The sequence below is a fragment of the Pongo abelii genome, chromosome 5, assembly GCF_028885655.2.
Source record: "Pongo abelii isolate AG06213 chromosome 5, NHGRI_mPonAbe1-v2.0_pri, whole genome shotgun sequence".
NCBI lineage: Eukaryota > Metazoa > Chordata > Mammalia > Primates > Hominidae > Pongo > Pongo abelii.
In genome coordinates this window covers 22,588,844-22,616,657 of record NC_071990.2, presented here as the reverse complement: position 1 = coordinate 22,616,657, position 27,814 = coordinate 22,588,844, and the positions used below count along the sequence as shown (strand labels likewise).

Genomic DNA, 27,814 nt, shown 5'->3' with positions numbered 1-27,814 from the left:
AATCTTAGGCTTCGTCTGCACATGTTTAAAGAAACTTAACACCTCTTTAATTATACATTGTAAATCATATTGACCAGGAGGCAAGTAAGACATAGATTGTGGGTTAGTGTTTTTCAAATTTGGTTTAAATCATTACACTTTCTTCATTTTTCGATGGGCATTACAGCCACACTCATAATCCATCCTTAGATCTCACTAAATAGGCCTCTTCACTAATGCAAAAATATTCAAATGTTGAGCTTTTAAAATATTTCCTGTGAAGTTATAAATGTTAATCTACAGCTTTCAGAAACTCTCATACATTTCCAATGTAAATTTATAACTTGCCACCACAAAAAAAGAAAACAAAAACTTTTAACCATTACCATCTTAGAAATGAAGGTGGAAGAATTTATCATAAACCTAGTATTAGCTAAAAACACTTGTAATTATGCACGTGTACAGAAATATGTCCTTCTCCAATAACAGGGCATAATTTTACATAAAAATACCTCTGTGGCTGATTCTTTAAGATTCATTGATTACTCAAATGAATGTTTCCAGCGAGTTTACCTGAAAATGCTGGTAGAGTCACTTAACAAAGGAGACACAGGGCAGAGAAACAGCTGAGTTGCTCACTGTCAGGGAGAACTGGACCTAGCCCAGGGTCAGAATCACTTCCAAACTATACAAATTCTGATCATCTTCCGTGGTTCCAAAAATACTCTCCATACTTTTTTTCACTTTTTAAAATGATAATTTCACTTTTATTCTCTTTATATTTAGCTTCAACTTTCGTTTAACTGGTCATGAACTATAAAGGAAAAACAAAAAGATTTCACGTGGTTGATAATACATTCTATATGCTAGAAAAAAACCAAAGGTGTATTTATGGTTATGATAGTAAAGGTTAATTCAAAAATTTATTGATTATCCTTTCTGCGCATATTTATATTAAACTGCAATTTGATTCCAGTCCAGCCATACTTAAATTCCAGATACATTATGCTTGCATATCAATGAATAGATCAAAAAACTGAATAAAGTTTGATTTTTAATACAAGAAGAGCTTATAAGGTACATAGACATTGTCAAATGAAAGTATAAACAATTCATAAAGGTGTTAGTGATTCTACTTTGTCTACCTTAATCTTCAGCTCTGGAATTCATGGAGTAAAATTACTAATTGAGATGATCACATATTACCTTACCATGTTGTTCAATGTGGGGCATCCATTAATTTGCTGTGGCACCAGTGTTCTGCAGTTACACTGCTAAAATGATTTTTGTTTTCCTGAAATAGCATCCTTGTCTATTTCTGGCAAGCCCACTTTTAAAGCAGGGTCCAGCGGCTAATCAGTGTTAATACCTTGTGTAGAGACAATAAAATAACCTCTGAAATGGGATTGTAGGTAAGGTAAAACTGTTTTACATGTCTAGATGCTGCCTCCTTGATAAGGAAACCAACACTAAGAAGTCATAGAAATGTGCCTCCCTGAGAAGTGTTTCTTGTGTGCGCAAGATTAGGCAATTCTCTATTGATTAATATCTTTAGTAAAATAAAGTTGCTGACTTTGAAATGCCATAAGCAATATCCTTTTCATTTAATCATTTATTTATTAATTCATTAGGCATTTATTCTGTGCCTACTAAGCACCAGCCCATATACAGCATTAAATGTTAGGAGTTTACTTCAATCTATAGCTATACCAATGTATCTGAAAGAGACAGAAGACCAGAAGATTCATCTAATATTTGATGCATTTTATCAGGCTTCAGGAGCACAGCAGGGAACCAAGGTCTTTGGTGACTGACTGCATGTATAATGAGCAGGGCAGCAAGGTTAAAAAGACAGCCATACAGCTACAATGAATTCAGCAAACTACATCTCACTAACACATTTGGTTTAAAAAAATTTTTTTATGAATTCTGAGCTACCTTGAATCACTACCAGTCTCCTTCTAATTACTAACAATGACAAGTTGCCCTCTCAGTTGAAGCTGGATGCCCCAGGCATCTTTATAGCAAAACCAACAAATGATTGGAATACTGTGATTTAAACTCAAAACCAAAGCACAGTTGGAGATTTTTTACAAGGTTGCTGTCTTATATCTAGGGTTTGTGAGATCATAGAGGATGCAGAAGGACAACACAAGGTCAAATCTACATCTCATACACAAAAAATAAACTGGTTCCCTAATCCATTTGCTGTAGCTCACAATCTAGAGAACAATACAGGATGAATAGTAGGGTCTCTTGCACAAAGACCACGCTAGTGACCTCCAGTGCCCTGCTATGCATAATGGCCATTATTAGGTGGAGGCGGTGGCGGCAGCAGCAATATACTACTGTCTGTCCCTGAGCCAAACCGGGGAAAGTGCAGAGAGAGCAGCCCTGCAGATACATGGTACGCTAATTATTTTTGTGGTATAATTCTTGGGGGCATCTATTCATTTTAACAGCTAAAATAGTCCTCCAAGAATAAAGAGGCACCTTGTCATCAACCATCTGTGACGTAGTCTTTCTTTGTTGTTTTTTCAAAATTGATAAATTGGTATCCATCCTGGTCCTACAGGATAGTGAATTGGAAAAAAGGATTCACCAATATGCAGCTTCTTGAAGGAGGTTCCCTTCCACTCTGGGTGATAACACACATGGCAGGCTATGACTCCATGTGAAGGTCTGGGAATCATTGCAGTCCAGCATTTTTCAGCTGTTCATTATTCTTTATATTTAACCCTGAGGGACTCTCTTTAACAAGTTCATGGGGTGAGCACAGTCAAAGTCTCTTGCATGGTATAGTATTTGTAGAGTTGATACAGGTGATGTTTTTTCTGAGGAGGCAAGTGTGGGACAAGAGAAAGTAGAACATGTTTTGGTTTTGTGTTTTTTATTCCACACTGAGCACTTGGAAGGTAAAATATCATTGTAATTATTCTCTCTCTTTTTTAAACCCACAGAGTCAAAAATATTATAGTATACCTGCACCGAATTCCATCTGCTTGGCATTCAAACATTTACAGTAACATGACTAAAATAAAATATCAACACGACCTAACTATATTTAAGCTAATCAATATAAATGAATGATACTTTGTGACGTGCTCTGCTCTGTCAACTATGTAGTCATGTTGACAGTCACAAGAAATATTAGAGGGTGTATACTCAACTACTTTAGTAATTGATGTGGCTTGAACAGCTCCAATGTGTGTCTGTTCCTTTTTCTGCCTCACCACGGGACTTTAGTGTAGATTTTTTTCAAGGCTGTGACATTCAGTCCTAATGGCAACGCCTGCTCACAGGTGAGCAGTTGTTAGGAATGCTAACAAAGCAGAAATAGCAAAACCATAGGTTTTCTCTACATTGTGAAAGAAGGCTTTTAGCTTATCCTACATGAATCTCTTTACACAGTCTGCACTATCATTCCAACCCAGGCTTCAATTATTTATCTAAAATATTGGCATTTGAAGTTATATTTTACAAAACCCAGGACTTCACAAGGCCTCTACTTGGAAGTCTGGATAGTATATCGAGAACACAGTAGATTTATATCTATTATACCAATTCTAAACTCTCGCTCCTGTCATCAAACAACAATTCAGATTCTGGACCAGAAAAAAAAAAAATGGAGAAGGCTTCCAAAGCCTAAAATGATTTAAGAATGACAATAAATGTAATAGAGAAGTATCTCTATATGATTTAAGAAAAACTTGACCTTGAAAGGAATTGCAAAATAGAAATCTGTCTTTAGAATATTCCCCACCTGCACATACATACTTCCCTTGCTATGCATACTCCAATGTCAACCACTCAGTTTGCATTTAAAAGTGAGTGACATCAGCTATAAAGATGGGGATGGGGCGGGTGTTCAGGCAAATATGCCTACTCTGCAAAGCTTAAACTGTAGCATGCAATAACAACATGCCTCATGAATACTCCATGGCATCCAGCTCATTGGCATCCAGTTTCTACTAGGACTCCTGTCTCACGGGAAACTTATCTCACATGTGCACATGCTCTCAGGATGCTGGGGTATGCTGTTAACATGTGCCTAAATTGTGAGTTCATTACGTTAAGTTATTCAATAAAAACAGATGATGATTTGTGAGGTGCTCTGCTAGGTATTGCAGAAGATTTAGAAAAACAAATTTCATGGTCCCTGTGGTTGACTATTTTCTATTTGAGGAATTAAATGCATGCAAAATGGTAAATAAAATAAAGGTCAAATATGGTCTACATCACAATGCAAAAGATACCACACAGGTATATATAATAAACTGGTACCAAGCAATAGCTTTCATTTCAGATGTTACAGGATTCATGTCTCTCTCTTGGCTGGGAGGTGTGCCACTAGTAATAATTTATAAATAGTAAAGTATTTGAGATTGTGGATTATTTCTATTTTAGCAACTATAATGATTCAAGGTAATCTTTATAAGGAAGCCACCGTTTACTTACTTTCTAGTGTGATGACTTATGGAGAAGGGAAAGAGAAAGCCCCAGGTGTTCTCATAAACTTGGCCACCATTCTTACTGCTGTGTTTGAAATTGCACCATCTCCGCCTACTACTCTCTAGCCCCTGCTTTGTTTTTTCCAATGGCATTTACATCTTTCTAACATCAACATAGTTTCCTTATTTATTAAGTTTATTTCTAATTGACTTTTTCCATCTGCTAAAATGGAAGCACCAAAAAGCCAGGAACTTTATTTATATTGTTTAATAATGTATCTCAAGCCCCTAGAAGAGCATGTGGCACATAGTAAACATTCAGTAAGTGGGTGCTGTTATTATTGTTGATGCTGCAAACATAGAGGAATGTTTACTGGCATGAAAGTCTCTGGGATCTTTTTCTATGCATTAAAAAGATGGAGAACCACTAGTATAGGCAATAGAGCTATAAACTCACAGTACTGCAGAAATACTTTGTTCTACCAAAATGGTTGAATTTGAAATGAACCACACACTTCCTAAGAGCAGTCTAATATACAAAGTTTAATTTTAACATAATTGAAAATATATATTCCTCACTTATTCTCTGACACACTCTGATACGATCACATTCTGAAATGGTCTCATTTATTCATTGTCTGTCTGTCTTTCCCATGAAATATGGGCTTCAGGAGGGTAGGTAGCTTCTCTGCCTCATTCACTGCTCTGTCCCCATCCTCACAGTAGTCCCTCCTGCAATGCAGCCACACCCCCTTCCTTGTGGCAATGCTTTCTCCTCCAGTTTTCACATCTAACAACCTCCAAAATATGTGGAAGCACAGTTATCATGTTTCTAAGAGTTCAGCAGATTTTAACTTTAAAAAAAATGAGATTAATAAAATAGGACAGTTATCCTTGTCTTTTCCTATTTCTGCTTTTCTTTTAAAAGGCTTATTGAGGCACTATCATCAAAGTATTCATTGACTAAAATCAGTGTGATGTCCCAACATCTAAAGGTAAAAACAAGGACAGAAAACAGGAGGAAAAAAAAGAATGGCAGTTGATGGGAATGAAGCCTAGACTAAAATACAGACGTGCTGAGGGAGGGTGTGTGGAGAGACTATACCAAAGAGAGAACTAATTATTGACAAATTCTGAGCACCAGAAGAATCACAAGTGAAAGGTGGAAAGCAGGTCTTGTTGACAAGTGAAGAGTAGGAAGAAAGGAGCCGAGCTGAACATATGTTTTAATGAAATGTTAAGTAGATCACCAAGAGAGGTGGATAATGACTGTGATGAAGAGTTGGCCAGGGTGTGAAAAAAAAAAGAGAAAGAAACATTAAGTGACACTTGGTAAATCACAGGAGGACATAAAACCAGAGAGTACTTCTGGAAAGAATGGTCAAACCCTTGTAATACTCCAGTGCCTTTTAGTAATCGAGTTGGGCAGCTCATTAAAATTATGTGTGAAAAGATAGGTACATTAGAAAAAAAGGCCAGGAAGCCAAGAAATAGCTAGAGCAATATAATTACTATTTCTATAGTTGGAAAAAATCAGGAATAATACAAAGTGTTCAAGGAGACACATTTAGGAAATGCCACCTGGAAAACAGTGAATGGATCCTAGGGAAATAACAGGAGGAATAAAACTGGCCACAGGAGGGATGAGTCATGCCAAGAAAGAGAAATCTTTAAAGCCGAATGTGTCTGTATAAAGTAGCTCAGCTACCAGTGAGGGAATTTAAGAAGATATTGAAGAGCAATATGAATAATTGGGAGGATAAGATTTTTAGCTCCTCTCTGTGTATGGGCAGACTAAATATAGAATTATCATATATATATATCAAAACAAGGGAGCTGCTTGCATCTGGCAAAGGCCTCCAGTGTTTTCTAAATAAAGGTGATAAGTTGGGCTGCAATATATGAAATGGTAACATTAGTTCTCTGGATACACATGGAAGTGATTGGAATTAACATGTACATAGTGCCTATTTTGTGCTGGATACTATGCTTGATATTTTAACATACATGAGCACATTTGCTTCTCACAACAAAGCTGTCACATGAAAGTCATTATCACAGCTTTTAGTTCAAGGAAACTGAGATCACATAGCTCTTAAATAGTGGAGCCCAGGATTTAAATCTAAGATTGGATGACTCCAAAGACAGAAACCTCCAAGATGCTTCCTATATTAAAGGAAGTTGATGATAAAATATCAGAATATTAAAGAGAAAAATCACTAAAGCAGATGAATGTTGTGTTTGACATGCATATTCACACTCAGATTCAGAGGGCAAACTTGGATAATTTGATTTATCCTCCTTAGGCTTCAGCATTGCTAAGGTCTGCTACTTTGTGAGACCAACACCTATTTATAACAAAATAATCTTGTTTAATCAAGGTACAACGTGAGTGAAAAACAATCTTTGGCTCCCCTTACCATGTTTTACTAGGCATGACAAGATTCCTCAAACTTTCCTCTTGGGGCTGGAGTAAGGGTGGGTGAGCCCCAGGATTTAGCTATGCATTCATTCATTTTCTTATTAGCAACCATTTATTGAATGTTTAATATATATATGAACCAGGCACTTGGTTTAAATAAGCAAAATGATACAGTCCTCTCCATACAGAATGTACAACCTACTACTTCATAAAAACCCATAAATGGATAACTATAGGTGGGTGCAGTAGATACTCTAAAGGTAAAACCAAGGTCTTATGGGAACACATTAAAATGATACCTCATTTTGACATAGTACTTCAGGGAAAGTACTATGACATAGTACTTATACATCAAGATGAAGAAGAGAAGAGAGCTATAAGTTTTCTGAGCAGAAAGAAGAGCCTTCTCAAATTGATTAAAAAAAAAAAAAACAGAGGGAAGAAAAGGGCACTCACCAAATGACTCACAGTTCTTGGACAATGACCACACATCAGGCCAATAAAGTAGGATAAATTTGTTTTTCTTTGGTCCCCATGCAACGGCCTGGCCATTCTATGACTAGGGCTGCCCTTGGTCAACATATGCCCCAGGCTGCCTCTGGCCATTTATGATCTTCTCTGTGTATCCTCTAGCATTCTCAAGACCATTTCAGTGAAATTGAAGTTTACATGTAAAATCAGACTGCATAGAGAAAATCACCTGCTGTCAGAATTACTCTGGAAAATCACTTAGAATGTCTCTATTTTAGATATCTCAAGGTTTAATGGAGTCAGTTTTTTCACCAGCAGTGGAAAAGATAACTATTTATATTCAAGACAGATAATTGGCTTATAAGATACGAGCCAACCATATTGTGGGGTGAACAGATCCCCTTCCTTCAAAGATACTACATTCTGAGAAGTGTCTACAGCAAATGAGGTGTCTACATGACAAGAGGCTGAGAGAATGGCAGATACAAGTTCTTTTTGGCATACTTACTCTTTATTATTGTAAATTTTTGGCTGAATGGTCAATACATGGCTCCTGCCTGGAAGCAAGCAGGATGCTCCCTTGTCTACCTGGGGCCCAAATGCACTATAGAAGGTTAACTACAAGTGACCCAGATGGAGGGAAGATCTAGATAAAATAAACAGCATTACCTTGACATTAAAAGGGAGATTTCTCTGGGTCTGTAAGAACTGTCAGTGTCATCAAGTCACCTAATCTAGGCAGCTATGACACGGACAGAATATCGCCCCAACTCACACTTGCCATTAGTATACTGGCCAGTTTACCCTGCCTCTCTGCTTTCAGAATCGGAATGTGTTCAACATCACATGACTTTTACTCCAGCACCACGATTATAAGGAATATTTGACAACAGACCTTCAAGCATTTAGAACATATCTCTTGTGTGCTTATTGTGACATGTCTGGGAAGTGGGAGTAAATATTAATGAAACACATTTCCTTTATCCTCCAGTCTAGTGGAAGAGCAAGCCATACACAGGAAATTAGAACACGATCAGTGCGAGTATAGGGCTCTACAGGAACACAAAGGGGTGGGTCTTACCTTGAGCCAGGCTCAGAAGAGGGAGGCAATTCTTTCAAAATGCAGGGAGCTGCATGAGTCTGTAGCATGAGTAGCAGTTTTTGTTTGACAAGTGTTGATGATGAAGTGAATAGAAGATGCCTGTGCGCCCTGAATATATATATTTTCAGGAAAAATAAAATGTAGGTATGATCCACAAAGAAGAGTCTGCACCTCTGATGAGAATCTACAGAGCAGCTGAAAGCTCAATCCTGCCTAAAAGAAAAAGAAAACAGAAAAATTGACAGCCCTCAATGGCATCTCAATCCCTTGCTGGAGTAATGTTTGTGTGAAATATCAAATACTTTGAAAACCTTATAGGAAATAGTATGCTAAAGTTGTCTGCAAATCACTGGCAATATCATAAGCATACATTTACATGCAACTTTTAAACAAGATCTTCCAAACACTCATGGACATGTCTGGACTACTGACAACACAGCATCAGCAAAAGGTTGAGCAGCACCCTTGGTTCAGTTAAGTAACTAGTCATTGATCAGTAATTTTGTCACTGAGGCACACGTTACTCAGAGGAAAACAAAAACAGCACTGGAATTATTGGGAATTTTCAATAATCGAAGAAAATATTAAAAACAGGATATTTTTCAGTCCACACAAAAACATCTCTTGGCCACCAAAGCATATAAATGGGGTATAATACCCAGGAAAACAGGGCTGAGAATATAGATGTTCTCCATAGTCGCCTTTATTAGGTTTAACTGTATTTAGTAACTTGGTGTATCATTCATTAGATGTACTACTAGTTGGACTATCTTTTTTTTAAGCTTCTTGCTTGCTAATTGTGATCCATGCCGAATTTCTTGGAAGTGATTTTTTAATTTTAGATTCAGGGGATCCATGTGTAGGTTTGTTACATGGATACGTTGCATAATGGTGAGGTTTGGGTTTCCAGTATTGGATTACTGTTTTCACTTCAGTACCATCATCATCAAGAAGGCAAATGTGTGTGTCAAGTCCTAGTAAACAACTATTTCTATCCCCAATATTAGAAGCACAAAAAGAGGAAAGAAATAGTGCAAAGAAACAGACACAAATGGTAGTAATTTCATTTTCTGTACTTCACATTATTGAATCATTTCAGAAGATGTGCCTCCATAAAACCCTTATCAGAATCATATGCCCGACTGCGGCAAAAATACCAATCCATATTCAAACTTCCTATAGTCACATATAACTTGAAAAATATTGAATGTGCAGTTGTCCTCATCATTTCACCAAGTCATTTAAAGACAAAACAATTGTCAGGTGCTGCCCCAAATGATATTGTTTAAACACCCACTAGCAACATCTATTAATATATTTTTTGCCTTACAGATTTCTAAATGTTTGCTTCAAAATAGTAGGAGAGAATTAAGTACTCCCATTGTATTCAGTAGAAAGTTTTATTCAATGGGAAGCAATAAAATATAATGAAACAAACCACCTATGATTCAGAATGAGAAAGACCTGCTTTTGAATCTTGGCTTTGTCATTTACTAGTTGTATGACCTTGGGAAAATTGTTTAACATCTCTGAACCCCAGTTCCCTGAGCTCTAAAATAGAGGTATTAGTAGCTACCTAATTAGGTAGTTGTATTAATAAAGACATCACATGTAAAACATGCTGTACTGCCTGGCTCACTTTAGAGACTCAGTAACAGCTACTATCATGATTTCTTGTTATTAATACTAAAATGGCTTTTATTGACTTCTGATTTCATTGTTAGTGCTTTTCTAAATGTGCCCTTCAGGAGAAAGAGCGCCGGTTCTGGACTACTAAAACCTGTGTTTGAATACTAAATTTTCTGTGGAATGCAGGAAAGGCCACATAACCTGTGAACCAGAGCTTCTTCCAATGAAAAATTTGTGTATTAATGCCTACCTTGCCAGATTATTACAAAGATTGAATGAAGTCATCTTCAGGACACAGAGTAGACATTCAGTGACTAGTAACTTCTAGTATTAATATTGTTGCAATAGCAGTAATTGAAAAACAAGGAATCATCTGATTTATATATCTTGAAGTAAAATAATAGCATCTTTACAGGGATGGAAAACAGGGTTGTCTCCAGTTGCCAACCATGCTGGTTAGTGATGCCATAGCATGTTCTATGAGAAGGACTACAGTATTTACTGAAGCCACGTATGCATGCAATGTTGATGAATACAGAAATTAGGATGCCCAATATGTAACGATTATTATATTTAAATATCCTGAGATATCTGCACAAAGCCACTTGCAAATGCAAAACAATCTACAAATACTATATTTTACAAACTGGGAGTATAAAGCAACTGTCTTATTTTCATGAGTAAGGCATTGGAAGAAACAGTAGTATTACACGTGGAGAAGCAGGAAAAAAAAAAAGGACCAATCCTTTCACCCTATTTTTCTACAAAGCAGTTCTTTGGCAAAGCATTGTCCCAATTCGTCATCATCCAAACATTCTAAGTTAACTTGTTTCCACTTATTCAAATCAGTGGTAGTGACTATTACAGATGAAGTGAAGGATAGAGACCTTAAGATAACAAAGGTTTCTCAAGGGTGATTCTAAAATGTCCCTGTATATTATAAATAATTGCTTTAACACAAGATGTATAAAAAATAAGAGGAGCATTCCATTTAAGAACCGATTATTTAGAAACCAAAGGAACAGGCCTGAGAAAATTTGCTTTAATCAACTGGTTTTATTTCCTAGAACTGAAATATCCTACGGTTGGTTCTCAGATCAAACTTCCGAAGCTGCAGTCAACAATTTTTCATCAGAGCCCAAGGGAGAGGGGAAGGGGTGAAAGAGACACTAGATGGAGAAAGGCATAAAGACCATTAGGAAGAGGGTGGGAGGAGACACATCTTCCTCTGTTCTATCAGTGGGCTACATACTAGACCTGTTGATGGGACCAGGTGATGGTACCTGAATGGAAAATGACACTGTGAGGAACAGCAAAGCCCTACAAGTCATAAAGCTTCAAACAGAAAGGGAGCCTTCCAGTTTATCTCAGAAATGGAACAGCAATGGGAAAGCTAGGGCCAGCGTGGAGGCGCACCTAGGGGTAGTTCTTAAAAATTTTTTTTGGAACTTCCTTTTATTAAAAAGATTTTATAAAATATGTGTCTTTTCTTCTATGCCTGAGTGATATATATGACCGTTGGGTGGCCTTCAGGCTGTGGGGAGAGAAAGCGGCAGCCAAGGATCTTCCCAGGGCATCCCATCAGTGGCCCCAGAGACCTAAATGGGGACAGATATTTCTCACGGTCCCCAACCAGGATATTGGGCAAAGTCAAGTTTTCAGATCTCATAAACAACTTGGAAACCCCCAAATGTTTTGATGAAAAATGGCAACTCCCAGAACTTTCTGGGTCAGCAAAAGGATTTGGGGGGGGGGGGCATTCCCCACATGCTGCCCCTTTTCCCTGAATGTCTGAAGCTGGCAGGTATGGCAGGCATGGACAGGAGCTCAGGAAGATGTCGCTCTCCTGCCCGCTAACTACCACAGCTTGAAGACTGCCCATCCCAGGCCCTGGAAGTGCCCCCTGCTCTTTATCTGCCAGGCCTTTCACTCCTACCCATATTCCTAAGCAGAGGTCCATAATGCCTGGGGAAGCAGGAGGGGTAGAGAGGGTGTCTAGAGGTGAAAACAGCCTGCCTGAACCCCAAGTCGGAAACGGATCCAGGCAACGAGTGGGCGGGCAGGTGGGGGTGGGGTGGGGGGGCGGGTAGAGTGGGGAGAAGAGGGAGCCGGAAGCTGGGATGGTGGCCTCACTTTATCCCAGGGAGGGAACTGAGGCCCTGACTCAGATCACAGAGGCGTGGGGGCACAGAGGTGAGAGTCAGGTGGCCTGCCATCCAGGGGCCGGGAAGGCAAAGGAGCGCGGGTTGGAGGAGGACGGGCTGGGGAGAGGGAAAGGCAGTCCCAGTTTGCAGGCCGTGGCCAGATTCCCCAAGAACGGCCAGGCCGCAGCAGGAACGGGGCAGGGGCTCTTCTGGAAACGCTGGTAACTACAGGCTGTCGCGATCTCCGCCGCCCGGTGCCTCGGAATGCCACTCTTGGGAGGCCTCCTCGTCGGCGACTTCTTCCTCCCGGAGCTCCTCCTCCTCTGGCTGAGGCGGCTCGCAGGCCAGGCCGGGCTCGCTAGGGGCGCTGCCGTTCTCCACCGCCACGAGGAGCGGACTCTCCTCGTCGACGGCCGCCGCCGCCGCCGCCGCCGCCGCCGCCTCCGCCTCCTCCTCCTCCTTCTCCTCTTGGTCGGGGCCTGCCTCCTTGGGTCGTTTGGGGGCGTCCTCCAGCGGGTCCCCCGCGCTCCTCTTCAGCGACCCCTTCTCCTTCTCCTCCTCAGTGGGCTTGTCGTCGTCCGGCTTCCCCAATTCGTCGCCGCCGCCATCAGCGTGGGTCGGCTTGTCCTCGTCGCCCTCGGGCTCCGGCCAAGGCCCGTCTCCGCTGCCCTTCTCTGAGGCTAATGGGCAGTCGGAGGCCTGGACCGTGGGATTGTTCTCGATCTCCCACAGCCCCTCGCTGAAGCCGCGCCTCTTGTTGGGCTTGCCGAACTTCTCCTTGCACTCCTTGTACGGGAACAGGCGTTTGGGACTCAGGAAGGCCGTCTCGTGGGTCCCGAAGAAAAACACCTGGTAGCGGTTGGGCTGGGTCATGTGCTCTATCCTCGCCGGCCAGTGGGCATAGCCCTTTAACTTGGCAAACACCAGGTCCCCGCTCTTGTACATGGGCATGCCGTAGGCCGACATAGCTGGTTCTGCGGACCCCGCCTGGGCCACACCGGAAGTAGACGCCGGAGTCTGCGCGCGCGCAGTAAGGGCGGCTGCTGGGAGGGAGTTGTTGAGCGACCTGCTCGAGGGGACGGGCGCCACCTAATGGGCGGGCAACGCTCGGGGCCCCGAGGAGATCCACTGCGAGGAGAGCATTATCTCCCGAACACGCGAAGCCCGTTGGACCCACCCTTGGACGCCATGATGTCTAGAATGCTGAAGGAAATAGCTGGGATGGCCGGGTGGCGGTTGTGCTTGTGGTGGCCTTGTGCTACTGATCAATCTCTACGGCACCTGGGCCGGATGGTTGCACAGTTTAAATAAACGGTGCCAGAGCGGCCTAGAAAGGGGGCAGTGTGACAAGAAAACACAGTGACACAATTAGTACATATTTCCATGAAACTAGTAACAGCCCAGTGCAAGCATGCAGTGTCCCTGTAGGCCCCAATCTGCTCACTACAGGAAACTGTACACCTGCGTTAGGAGCAGCTAAAGAGATGGCTGTGTCAGTGATTTCAACCCTTTTCTGATTTCCTCCGGGACTAGCACTGGAGCCTGCAGTGAGGCTCAAGAACTACGTGAAAGTCTGGTAAAGGGTTAGAGTCAGCAGCGTGGTTAGGATGTCTAAAGTCCACATTACTGGGTAACAAAAATGTCAAACATTATTATATCTTTAGGGTCACAAAAAGTACATAGGAACACCACCACCACGGCAGACATCTAAATATTTCCTACTTTCTATGGAAATGTTCACCTTGGATGCCAGACATGAAGTTTAAACTTTGTTGGTGATTATACTGTATTCTGAAAGATGAGGCTACATGGTTGTAGCATTGAGATCATGGCACATGTTTTCAGTATCTTTCTAGAAGAGATGAAAATTGGGTTCATTATGCATAAGAATTAGGTAGAGATCTGCTCATATCGAACATGCTCTTGGTAACTAGAACTTCCTGTGAGCTACAGACTAAAAAAAGTATAATCTCAGCTGAGAAACTATTTTAAAAAGAAAATTTTCTTCAGATATAAGTCTCTTCTAAACATATGAATGAAAGTGTCAGTGCAACTGCAGTTGTTCACACAACTTTCTACATCTTTTTTGGATCCTGCTTGCTAGCTGTGAGCATGCACTCTGAAACCTACCCAAATTTATCATACCAGTACTCTTGACTATTATAACTAGACAGATGTTCCTTCCCAGTGTAACCAACAGATTAGACGAGAATTAGAGCCCTTAACCCATTTCAGTACAACTCAAATTTGTTTCCCATTTGCTGGGCTGGAACAGCCATTTTAACTCTGAATGGTTGAGACATGCTCTAGGCAAAAGGAGATACCCTCTCCCTAACAAGGTGAAATGAACATGAAGCCCTTTGATAATTCTAAAATTCTAAACAAGTTCTTTCCGCTCTTCTGTCAAGCCATTTTCTTAGAATGCCTATCTGCCCTGCTAATATCTATTACACCTTTATTAAATAAGTAACATCAACAATGCATCAACACTTCGTTTACAAATCAACATCCTGCTACAAAGATGAATCTGACAAGTTCCCTCCTCTCAATTTTGCAGGGAAAGTGCTAGAAAACTAGAAATGTTTAGTGGCTGTAGAAGAAAATAGAAAATAATAGGCAGCTATGGAGCCCATAATAGGAAGGAATTTGGAATTTCTGTAAGCGGAGATATTGCTATATGTGGCCATTTTTTTTTTCAGGTAAGTATGCTGTACCAATGCACATATCATGTATGAAGGTTGCTGAAGTAGGAAAAAAATCTAGCTAGATAGCATGTCTAGAAGAGGTATTTAGTTGTACCATCAGCTCAATCTGAAGGCAGGACCGGTTCTAAAAGCCAGCTGCTGAAGCTGAAGGTGGCAAAGGTGCCTCACTAGAAAAAGCCAACATCAATAGTTGGGTGGTTGAACTACAGCAGATGAACAAGTATGAGGGTGTGAAGGCAGGACTGGGGATCTAAGGGTTAGAGCAATAACCAACACCTATGGAAAACTGAGATAAAAAGTATAGCAGGAAGCAAAGGCAAAAAGACCTAGTAGAGAAGGATCTAGGTCTGCAAAGAGCAGTATAGATTCTATTAAGCAAAGAAGTGTTGTTCCCCAAGTAGATCTTGTGCCTCCACCCTTGCGCACTAATACAGTGTGATGCTGAAAGGCTGGCACAAAAGATGTTTACCTTTGAGGAACTTAAAATCTCATTTAAGAGATAAAGCCTGGGCGAGTTCATTACAGAACAATACAAGCTAGCCTTCAAATGCTAAATTGTGTGTTCTTAAATACCGAAAGAATTCCAGGAGAAATCAATGAGAGTGTGGTTATTAGGGCAGGCCTACGGAAGGGGTAGTAGGAGATAGAATAAAAGCAATTCCGGCATTTCTCACTTGTTTGCCAGCTTTGTAAGGCCAGGAGTTAATATAATCTTTGTGAACCTCTGCTACATGATTTCAAGATATTTAAATTAATACTCAGAATTTCTTTCAGGATTATTACAAATATTAATGGGATTATAGACATAAAGCCCAGACGATGGCTATGAAGGTCTATGATGTGCCAATAAGTGTGAAATTGACTTTTATTATGGATTAGGCTATTATTATCATTAGGCTAAATGAGGAAAAAGATATATCCAAAGGAGTAGAGAGTCATGAATAAGGGCACCGAAGAGAAGTCCCCACCAGCTGAATCACATGTTATATACAGAATTATATATCCAGCACATCTTCTGTATGAAACTGATATAAAAGTTTTTGTTACTTGGAAATATGATCTTGTAAAACAGTGTTCTCTAATTAAATTTATCACCTGATGGTAGCTTATTCTACCATTAGAAAAGGGAAAATGGGAGGAAGGTTCAGAAGAAGCAACCATTTAAATAGAGTTTCATGGACACCACTTTCACAGATACATCCTTTCTTCTATTCCTAGATTCTCAAGGATGCAATTAAGTGGAGTGATCTTGGCTTCTTTTACCTTTGAAACCAACTTGTTTTTTTTTTTTTTTTTTTTTTGGCCCTGATTTTTTTTTTAATTATTATTATACTTTAAGTTTTAGGGTACATGTGCACAATATGCAGGTTAGTTACATATGTATACATGTGCCATGCTGGTGTGCTGCACCCAGTAACTCGCCATTTAGCATTAGGTATATCTCCTAATGCTATCCCTCCCCCTTCCCCCCACCCCACAACAGTCCCCAGAGTGTGATGTTCCCCTTCCTGTGTCCATGTGTTCTCATTGTTCAATTCCCGTCTATGAGTGAGAACATGCGGTGTTTGGTTTTTTGTCCTTGTGATAGTTTACTGAGAATGATGATTTCCAATTTCATCCATGTCCCTACAAAGGACATGAACTCATCATTTTTTTATGGCTGCATATTATCCCATGGTGTATATGTGCCACACTTTCTTAATCCAGTCTATCATTGTTGGACATTTGGGTTGGTTCCAAGTCTTTGCTATTGTGAATAGTGCCGCAATAAACATACGTGTGCATGTGTCTTTATAGCAGCATGATTTATAGTCCTTTGGGTATATACCCAGTAATGGGATGGTTGGGTCAAATGGAATTTCTAGTTCTAGATCCCTGAGGAATCGCCACACTGACTTCCACAATGGTTGAACTAGTTTACAGTCCCACCAACAGTGTAAAAGTGTTCCTATTTCTCCACATCCTCTCCAGCACCTGTTGTTTCCTGACTTTTTAATGATTGCCATTCTAACTGGTGTGAGATGGTATCTCATTGTGGTTTTGATTTGCATTTCTCTGATGGCCAGTGATGATGAGCATTTTTTCATGTGTCTTTTGGCTGCATAAATGTCTTCTTTTGAGAAGTGTCTGTTCATATCCTTTGCCCACTTTTTGATGGGGTTGTTTGTTTTTTTCTTGTAAATTTGTTGGAGTTCATTGTAGATTCTGGATATTAGCCCTTTGTCAGATGAGTAGGTTGCGAAAATTTTCTCCCATTTTGTAGGTTGCCTGTTCACTCTGATGGTAGTTTCTTTTGCTGCGCAGAAGCTCTTTAGTTTAATTAGATCCCATTTGTCAATTTTGGCTTTTGTTGCCATTGCTTTTGGTGTTTTAGAATATGAAGTCCTTGCCCATGCCTATGTCCTGAATGGTAATGCCTAGGTTTTCTTCTAGGGTTTTTATGGTTTTAGGTCTAACGTTTAAGTCTTTAATCCATCTTGAATTAATTTTTGTATAAGTTGTAAGGAAGGGATCCAGTTTCAGCTTTCTACATATGGCTAGCCAGTTTTCCCAGCACCATTTATTAAATAGGGAATCCTTTCCCCATTGCTTGTTTTTCTCAGGTTTATCAAAGATCAGATAGATATGTGGCGTTATTTCTGAGGGCTCTGTTCTGTTCCATTGATGTACATCTCTGTTTTGGTACCAGTGCCATGCTGTTTTGGTTACTGTAGCCTTATAGTATAGTTTGAAGTCAGGTAGCATGATGCCTCCAGCTTTGTTCTTTTGGCTTAGGATTGACTTGGCGATGTGGGCTCTTTTTTGGTTCCATATGAACTTTAAAGTAGTTTTTTCCAATTCTGTGAAGAAAGTCATTGGCAGCTTGATGGGGATGGTGTTGAATCTATAAATTACCTTGGGCAGTATGGCCATTTTCACGATATTGATTCTTCCTACCCGTGAGCATGGAATGTTCTTCCATTCGTTTGTATCCTCTTTTATTTCATTGAGCAGTGGTTTATAGTTCTCCTTGAAGACGTCCTTCACGTCCCTTGTAAGTTGGATTCCTAGGTATTTTATTCTCTTTGAAGCAATTGTGAATGGGAGTTCACTCATGATTTGGCTCTCTGTTTGTCTGTTATTGGTGTACAAGAATGCTTGTGATTTTTGTACATTGATTTTGTATCCTGAGACTTTGCTGAAGTTGCTTATCAGCTTAAGGAGATTTTGGGCTGAGACAAATGGGGTTTTCTAGATATACAATCATGTCGTCTGCAAACAGGGACAATTTGATTTCCTCTTTTCCTAATTGAATGCCCTTTATTTCCTTTTCCTGCCTAATTGCCCTGGCCAGAACTTCCAACACTATGTTGAAGAGGAGTGGCAAGAGAGGGCATCCCTGTCTTGTGCCAATTTTCAAAGGGAAGGCTTCCAGTTTTTGCCCATTCAGTATGATATTGGCTGTGGGTTTGTCATAGATAGCTCTTATTATTTTGAGATACGTCCCATCAATACCTAATTTATTGAGAGTTTTTAGCATGAAGGGTTGTTGAATTATGTCAAAGGCCTTTTCTGCATCTATTGAGATAATCATGTGGTTTTTGTCTTTGGTTCTGTTTATATGCTGGATTACATTTGTTGATTTGCATATATTGAACCAGCCTTGCATCCCAGGGATGAAGCCCACTTGATCATGGTGGATAAGCTTTTTGATGTGCTGCTGGATTCGGTTTGCCAGTATTTTATTGAGGATTTTTGCATCAATGTTCATCAAGGATATTGGTCTAAAATTCTCTTTTTCTGTTGTGTCTCTGCCAGGCTTTGGTATCAGGATGATGCTGGCCTCATAAAATGAATTAGGGAGGATTCCCTCTTTTTCTATTGATTGGAATAGTTTCAGAAGGAATGGTACCGGTTCCTCCTTGTACCTCTGGTAGAATTCGGCTGTGAATCCATCTGGTCCTGGACTCTTTTTGGTTGGTAAGCTATTGATTATTGCCACAATTTCAGCTCCTGTTATTGGTCTATTCAGAAATTCAACTTCTTCCTGGTTTAGTCTTGGGAGAGTGTATGTGTCGAGGAATTTATCCATTTCTTCTAGATTTTCTAGTTTATTTGCGTAGAGGTGTTTGTAGTATTCTCTGATGGCAGTTTGTATTTCTGTGGGATCAGTGGTGATATCCCCTTTATCATTTTTTATTGCATCTATTTGATTCTTCTTTTTTTATTAATCTTGCTAGAGGTCTATCAATTTTGTTGATCCTTTCAAAAAACCAGCTTCTGGATTCATTAATTTTTTGAAGGGGTTTTTTTTGTCTCTATTTCCTTCAGTTCTGCTCTGATCTTAGTTATTTCTTGCCTTCTGCTAGCTTTTGAATGTGTTTGCTCTTGCTTTTCTAGTTCTTTTAATTGTGATGTTAGGGTGTCAATTTTGGATCTTTCCTGCTTTCTCTTGTGGGCATTTAGTGCTATAAATTTCCCTCTACACACTGCTTTGAATGTGTCCCAGAGATTCTGGTATTTTTTGTCTTTGTTCTCATTGGTTTCAAAGAACATCTGTATTTCTGCCTTCATTTCGTTATGTACTCAGTAGTCATTCAGGAGCAGGTTGTTCAGTTTCCATGTAGTTGAGTGGTTTTGAGTGAGTTTCTTAATCCTGAGTTCTAGTTTGATTGCACTGTGGTCTGAGAGACAGTTTGTTATAATTTCTGTTCTTTTACATTTGCTGAGGAGAGCTTTACTTCCAACTGTGTGGTCAATTTTGGAATAGGTGTGGTGTGCTGCTGAAAAAAATGTATATTCTGTTGATTTGGGGTGGAGAGTTCTGTAGATGTCTATTAGGTCTGCTTGGTGCAGAGGTGAGTTCAATTCCTGGGTATCCTTGTTAACTTTCTGTCTCATTGATCTGTCTAATGTTGACAGTGGGGTGTTAAAGTCTCCTGTTATTATTGTGTGGGAGTCTAAGTCTCTTTGTAGGTCACTCAGGACTTGCTTTATGAATCTGGGTGCTCCTGTATTGGGTGCATATATATTTAGGATAGTTAGCTCTTCTTCTTGAATTGATCCCTTTACCATTATGTAATGGCCTTCTTTGTCTCTTTTGATCTTTGTTGGTTTAAAGTCTGTTTTATCACAGACTATGATTGCAACCCCTGTCTTTTTTTGTTTTCCATTTGCTTGGTAGATCTTCCTCCATCCTTTTATTTTAAGTCTATCTGTGTCTCTGCACGTGAGATGGGTTTCCTGCATACAGCACACTGATGGGTCTTAACTCTTTATCCAATTTGCCAGTCTGTGTCTTTTAATTTGAGCATTTAGTCCATTTACATTTAAAGTTAATATTGTCATGTGTGAATTTGATCCTGTCATTATGATGTTAGCTGGTTATTTTGCTCATTAGTTGATGCATTTTCTTCCTAGTCTCGATGGTCTTTACATTTTGGCATGATTTTGCAGCGGCTGGTACCGGTTGTGCCTTTCCATGTTTAGCGCTTCCTTCAGGAGCTCTTTTAGGGCAGGCCTGGTGGTAACAAAATCTCTCAGTATTTGCTTGTCTGTAAAGTAGTTTATTTCTCCTTCACTTATGAAGCTTAGTTTGGCTGGATATGAAATTCTGGGTTGAAAATTCTTTTCTTTAAGAATGTTGAATATTGGCCCCCACTCTCTTCTGGCTTGTAGAGTTTCTGCTGAGAGATCCGCTGTTAGTCTGATGGGCTTCCCTTTGTGGGTAACCCAACCTTTCTCTCTGGCTGCCCTTAACATTTTTTCCTTCATTTCAACTTTGATGAATCTGACAATTATGTGTCTTGGAGTTGCTCTTCTCGAGGAGTATCTTTGTGGTGTTCTCTGTATTTCCTGAATCTGAATGTTGGCCTGCCTTGCTAGATTGGGGAAGTTCTCTTGGATAATATCCTTCAGAGTGTTTTCCAACTTGGTTCTATTCTCCCCGTCACTTTCAGGTACACCAATCAGACGCAGATTTGGTCTTTTCACATAGTCCCATATTTTTTGGAGGCTTTGTTCATTTCTTTTTATTCTTTTTTCTTTAAACTTCCCTTCTTGCTTCATTTCATTCATTTCATCTTCCATCACTGATACCCTTTCTTCCAGTTGGTCACATCGGCTCCTGAGGCTTCTGCATTCTTCACGTAGTTCTCGAGACTTGGCTTTCAGCTCCATCAGCTCCTTTAAACACTTCTCTGTATTGGTTATTCTAGTTATACATTCGTCTAAAGTTTTTTCAAAGTTTTGTTAAAGCTATCGTTTCTCTTGCTCAAAGTGAGGAGAGTAGAGAGGATACATTCATGATGACTTGGTTTGGTTTAGATTTAGCTAGTATATAAACAAAGTACTCATGAGCCACTGCAATGATTAATTTTCAGTAACTAGAACTCCATGAGTATAACTGTTCTAATAGGTAAGGATGTTTTAAAAATCATGTGTACCGGGAACACCTGTTTGTCAAAAGGACCTAATTTCAGCAGAAGCATTCCTATCAAACCAACAACTTAGAGTCCAAAACATATAACACTTCTCATTTCCCTTTTCTGGAAAACTAATGATAGGATTTAAAAGCTGCTTGGCAACAATTATGAAAAATGGGCAATAAAACAACATAATTATACAAGAGACAGAATAGATATCTAATTGATGTCTTCTTGTTTAGTTACTTTTAAATTCAATTAGCTTGGTGTAAACTATAATTAAAGAGAAATGTAATTGTCTTCTGTGTGCTTTTGTCTTCATTAAAAATATTAACTGCCTCTGGGTTTATGCAATAGAATGTTTATACATGGTTGGTATTTGAGATCAAGGCTTTTCTTTTTAAAACGTTCTAGCAGACATAATTGTACAGAGTAAGTCCTCCCCTCCACCACGGGTAGAAACTCCCCCACTGTTCTTTTTTAAAAATTCAAAGGATGTCTGCTACCTCTATATTTTGTCACCTCTACGTTTCATCCATATCCACTTAGCCTAGCCTTTAAAGCCTCAGGGATTTCTGCAATAGAGGCAACTGCTCAGAGTGGAAATAAATTCAGTATCAATGAGGATGTTCTAGGAGCCAAAGGGTAATTTAAGGGATGTTCCCGAGCAGCTATATCATCATCAATTTTTAAATATTTTTCATTTTTATTTTTAATTTTTGTGGGTACATAATATCATCAATTTGAAGTGAGTAAAATCTGTACTTGCCTTTGATAATGGACTTTGAGGAGGGAGACATGTGAGTGCAGATTTTCCAGGTGGTATATGTGTGCAATTGGGCCCCCCTTGGCCAACCATGAATGTGATGACTTGGTTTGGTTGGTGTGTAGGAAGGGGGCCTTTGGAGAGATTGGAATTGTTTGCAAAACTTCTGTTTTATTGGCCATGGAAGGAAAATCGGCACTCCAAGATTAAGAAAAGTGGCTGGTAGTGAATAATTCTATTTCATTATTCTTATTTGAGGGCTTAAAGATTCTGAAACTTATTCTTTGGGAAAAAATTTAAATAAAGTGTGCTTAAATAATACGAATACTTCGCTAATTTTGCATGATGATATTTATTCAAGCCCTCCTACATGAAAATGTATGAGTTATTTATATAACTAGCAAAGTTTAAACAAATAATAGTTGTCAATGCTGGTGAGTATTCAGTAATTGGGGATTAGATGCAGATAACATCTATTTACATAATAATTACCTGATTAGATGGCCATACTCTGTAAGGTTTTTAAAGTAAAATTTAGTGACTTGGAAAATGCTTGCAATTCAAATAAAGAGACTGGATAAAATATATAGCATATGTAATTTATGCACTTATATGAAATCATGTTCCTTAAATTTAACATGTGGCTAATTCTAGGACCCATTTGAGAGAAAGGCTATTTGAAATAAACAGGACAGTGGGCGTTAAATGTGATGCTTGCGACTATCAAGTGCTTGATTACTATTAGCTCTTAAAAAGCCAGTACTTGCTCTATTTTCTTAAAGTACTTTATTTTTTTTCATTACGTGATATATGTTTTTGTTGTTCCTATTTTTGCTGTTGTTGTTTTCTACAAATTGTTTCTGGTTCAGAATTTAGCTTGTTTCTCTAATTTTATAATAGGCATATACTTTTTTCTTACTTTTTGGAGGGGCTGTGTTGTTGCATTAAAAGCACAGTTTGAAAGACCCAAGATCAACAAAGTCATGTTTACAAGGAAATATGAAACTCAGTTTTCCAATTTCAATTTTGTGCTGCTTGCTATTACATTAAGTTGTCATGTAAATGCTTAAAATGATCAAAGTTTTTAGAAAGTCATGCTCAAGTTTTTGAGGATATAACCTCAAAAACTCAATTGTCTCAATTGTCTCTTATTCTTCCAGTAGTTTTCTAGCTTTCAAAATAATTACCAAATTTTTAAACTTCAGAAATAAGTAATTTATACTATTTCCATTTAGAGAAATCATCAACAGTGTGCATGATAATGAAAAGGTGGGAATTTTTAACTAAAATCTCTAATTTTGAATTACTGAAAATGATATTTTGAAGATAAATTTTACTAATAATTTTTTTCTATTTTATTATTGGAAATCTCTTAAATTTTTAAGTAACTTTGGCTTAAGGATATAGTCATTGAGTTGCTAGTTATCTTTCTGTCTTTACCAAAAGTTTATTAAAGGTAAATGGCTTTCTCTTGTCAAACATTGTGAGGGAAAGGCTGTTTGTAGTTTTCAAAATAGTTTAGGATTGTTCTATAGTAGATAGCATGTATATTATTTGTTGAAATAAATACTTTAGGAAGTTTAGTACTTTTACATAAATTCAAAAACTCATACGTAATAGACTAGAGACCAAGTAAAAGAAAATCAGAGAAGTAGAAATGTAAAATAACTGTGCTAAATCAGCATTGAGCTCAGTGAAATCCTCAACAACCAATGCCTCTCTCTTTTAGAGTTTGTTCATTTTTCAAATGAACCAATGTTGAACACACACTTTTAAGTCCCTTAATAAGATTTTCTAAATAACACAAACAGTGACTTTCTGAACAAATATTGTAACCACTTCTCATTTTGGTCACTCTTCATGGTGAAAAAACTTCTTTCTTAGAAAAAATGTAGTATGCTTGATGCTTGTAAAACTGAAATACTGAAATAAAACATTTTGGATATAGTCTTATAGTCTTTGCTGTTCAACAATCAGACATAACCCACACTCTGTTCCTGCTTCTCAAAGTCTAACCTTAATGAGAATATATCATAATGACTAAAATTACAATAGAGCTGATAATTTTTGACTATCATTTATTAAGCATGTATTATATGTTGCAAACTTATACAAGCATTTTATATCTACTTTCCCAATTAATTCTTGAAACCCTTTGCTATATTGCCTTTGCCTTTGCTCCCCCCATTTTTTTGCCCTGCCCACTTATTCATTATAAGCATAATTCATTGAGGAAATACAGCCAACCAGAGAAGCTGGTTGAGGGAAGAATGAAGAGAGAAGAGTGAAGCAGATACAAAAAACGTAGAACTGTCAGGAGCTGTAAATTACTATAAGGATCACAAAAGAGAGGAGAAAACTGTCAATCCCTAGAGCAGCTTTCGTTTCCAAAGTTTTTTCAGTTACAGTTTGAGTTCAGTATATATACATCTTTACATTAAAAACCTTTTGTCTTAAGATGTGTGAGTGAGCCTCTGTGTCTTAGAATAAAAAGTACCAAGAAGAACAATAATGAAACTGATGATATATGATTGGCATAGGATTTATAAAGGCAAAATGATGTTAACCACACATCAAACAATGTTGATGTAGACATGAAATCTCTCCAATGTAAACATTGTAGATAAAATGTCAAATTCATTTAAAAATGATCAGCCTTTCTTTTTCTCCTAGGCTATTTATAACTGTAATCTCTAACCATGTAAGATAATTTTTTTAAGTTCATAAAGAGACATATATTCTGAGATTTTTTTACCAGCCACCATCTGGTTTCATGATAGCTGACCACGCTTTTTTCCCTTTCAGTAACAACAAAATCGGTAAAAGATTTTATTGAACAGATAAATAAAAACTGCTTACATATTAAATTGAACAATTTGATATTAATAATGAATAATGCTTTGGTCAATTATAATTTTGAAATAGTAAATTTAGTTATTTTATCTTTACTAATTTTAGTTGCTTCCCACATTTTCAATAAAACTGAAAAAAACCAAAAGAATAAAAGCATATGGCTTTTTAATATTGTGCAAGACTAATTTGGCTTTGTTCAGTTTCTCATTTTTTCTTCAGTTTGCCTTATAAGACTGCTATAAATTGACAATAAATTTTTGGCTATGTGTGTAGAAAACAGCAAAAATTGAATGAAATCTAGAATATAATGCATTCTTTAGGACACCACTTCAGGTTATACATTAACATGTGAGTGCTTATGTGCTTGATAAAGACTTAAGTGCTGTGGGAGAGACATCATGAGTATAGAATATTTTAACCAATCGTTGTACCAAGTGGTCTGTGTTATGTCAATTCTTTATTTTTTAAAAACATTGATGATCTGCTATGTGACCTATTTTCTAATTCATTCATACTATTTTCAAATTTATATAATCAATAAAAATCAAAAAGCGTATTATTTTGTTAGATACTTCTGTATGCCTGCTGATTTTTAATCTGCTTTATCTATTTCCGATATAAATGTTAAGATTTTAGCAAAATCCATAATATACGTGGATTTTTCAATTTCCTTTGAATCAGGTTTGTTTCTGTTTTATGTATTTCAAGGCTATATTGCTAAGTAAATACATAGTTTTTATTATTGTATTCTACTCCCTTTAGATTCTTCATTTTATTAGAATGAAATAATTGTCTCAGCAAATGTTTTTGCCTTAAATTCTACTTTGTCTGGTATTAGTGTGCTTTAGCAGCTTTTTGTGATTAGTATTTGAGTGTTATGGATCCTTAATTTTAACTTTCTAATGTCATTTTTAAAAATTACATTTCTGAAACCAATACATAGGAAGATTGCTTTCAGTATAATATCTTACCAGGAGAATTTAGTCTTTTTAATAACATTTTGTAATAAATTCAATATCTACCATCTCATTTTTTGTTTTGGTTCACCATAACTTTGTAGGATTTTTTTTCTCCCTGCTTTCCTGTCTTCTTGTGTATTGATCAAATTTCTTTCATCATCGTTACCATTGTTGCATTGTTATTATTTGTGCTTTTCCTTTATTAGTTTGAAGGGTATAACTTTCTTCTTTTAGCTATTATATTCTTTAACATACACACTTAACTATAAATTTTTCTAGCTAACTCTAAAGACTTTAGCTTTTTAAAAATAATCCCAACACCACACTCTTTGTCTAAAATTATATTTTTTCTCTTTTATATTATATAACTTTTTTTATAATTAGTTTATTAAATTTATTCACAATTTTATCGTTAACTTATTATTATTTCTTACATACCCTTCCTTTACTTTTGATGAAGGAAATATATCTGTAACTGTCTTTGTGAAATTATGGATGGCTGGGCGTGGTGGCTTACGCCTGTAATCCCAGCACTTTGGGAGGCTGAGGCGGGTGGATCACCTGAGGTCGGGGTTCAAGACCAGCCTGGCCAACATGGTGAAACCCCTTCTCTACTAAAAATACAAAAAGTAGCCAGGCATGGTGGCGCATGCCTGTAATCCCAGCTACTCCAGAGGCTGAGGCAGGAGAACTGCTTGAATCCAGGAAGTGGAGGTTGCAGAGAGCTGAGATTGTGCCACTGCACTCCAGCCTGGGTGACAAAGCGAGACTCCATCTCAAAAAAAAAAAAAAGAAAGACAAAAGAAATTATGGAGTAGTGGAATTCACTTAGCCTTATGTGGCTAAAAATGTATTTATTCTAACTTCACTCTTAAATAATATATTAACTGAGTATATAACATATATTCAAAATGTATTGTTTTAAGCATGTGAAGGAATTATTCCACTGTCTTCTAGCATCCATTGTTGCTGCTGAGAAGTCTATCCTCAGTGCAACAGTTATTCCTCTTCTGGTATTATGTCTTTCAGTTTTCCAACTATCAAGCTTTTCTTTATTCTTAACATACTGCAGTATATCTAGATATTTACTCAATTGTCTCCTTTTAGAACACTTACATATGTATATTAAATTATCTCAATCTATAATTCGTTTTAATCCTCTCTATATACTGCTATATACTGTAGAATTTCTCAAAACTATATTCCTATTTATTTATTCTTTGTCTTAGAGGTTGTCCCATTTATTATTTCAATAACAGTACTTTTCACTTTAAGAATTTCTATTTTTATATCTACCTTTTATTATTTCATTTATATCTGCTTTAGTTCATAATTTCTTTTTTCTTTTATAGATTTATTCATTTTTTACCCTTTCAGATTTTCTAAACATATTTATTTTAAAACCACTATTGATATTTTTCTCTCCTTTTAATTTAATCTATCATTTCATTTCCTGCTGCCAGCTGATAGGTTGGCTCAAGGTTCCCTGGCTGCAAGATTGTCTGCTTCTTTGTGCCTCTATAAAAGGTAGCACTGTAAATGTTGTACCACCCAAAATTAGTACATCAGGGCTTTCTTCAGCCTCCTCTTCAGTGTCAGAAAGTTCCACACTGGCCCAACATGAGACCAGCAGTGAGGCCAATTCTAGTTCCCCTCTGCATGTGAGGGACCTTATTTCTTTCTATCCTATAGAATCCAGAACACTTTGTCATCTCTGCTTGATTCCAAGCTCTGATACCAACAGACCTGCAGTATTAGTGTCTCTTAACATTTTGTATTTCATTCCATTCTAGCTTATCAATACATTACTACTTCTGAGTTATTTAATTGTATCTTTTATATTTCATCTGCTTTTGCTATGTGTTGGATCAGAAAGAGAATGTTGCAAAGCATGAATTTACAACATCTTAATTAGGCAGCAGGTAGTTA

The 27,814-nt window shown here is 37.9% G+C and overlaps 2 protein-coding genes across 2 annotated transcripts in view; both read right to left on the bottom strand.

Moving 5' to 3' along the window:
- LOC134761654 (uncharacterized) overlaps window positions 1-27,814 on the bottom strand; it is a 985,940-nt gene that overhangs the window by 48,606 nt on the left and 909,520 nt on the right. The gene's annotated exons all lie outside the window — the stretch shown is intronic.
- On the bottom strand, window positions 11,091-13,312 carry HDGFL1 (HDGF like 1). The gene has a single exon (XM_063725378.1). It carries the CDS (start codon window positions 13,162-13,164, stop codon window positions 12,424-12,426), a length of 741 nt encoding a protein of 246 aa, XP_063581448.1. The 5' UTR covers window positions 13,165-13,312; the 3' UTR covers window positions 11,091-12,423.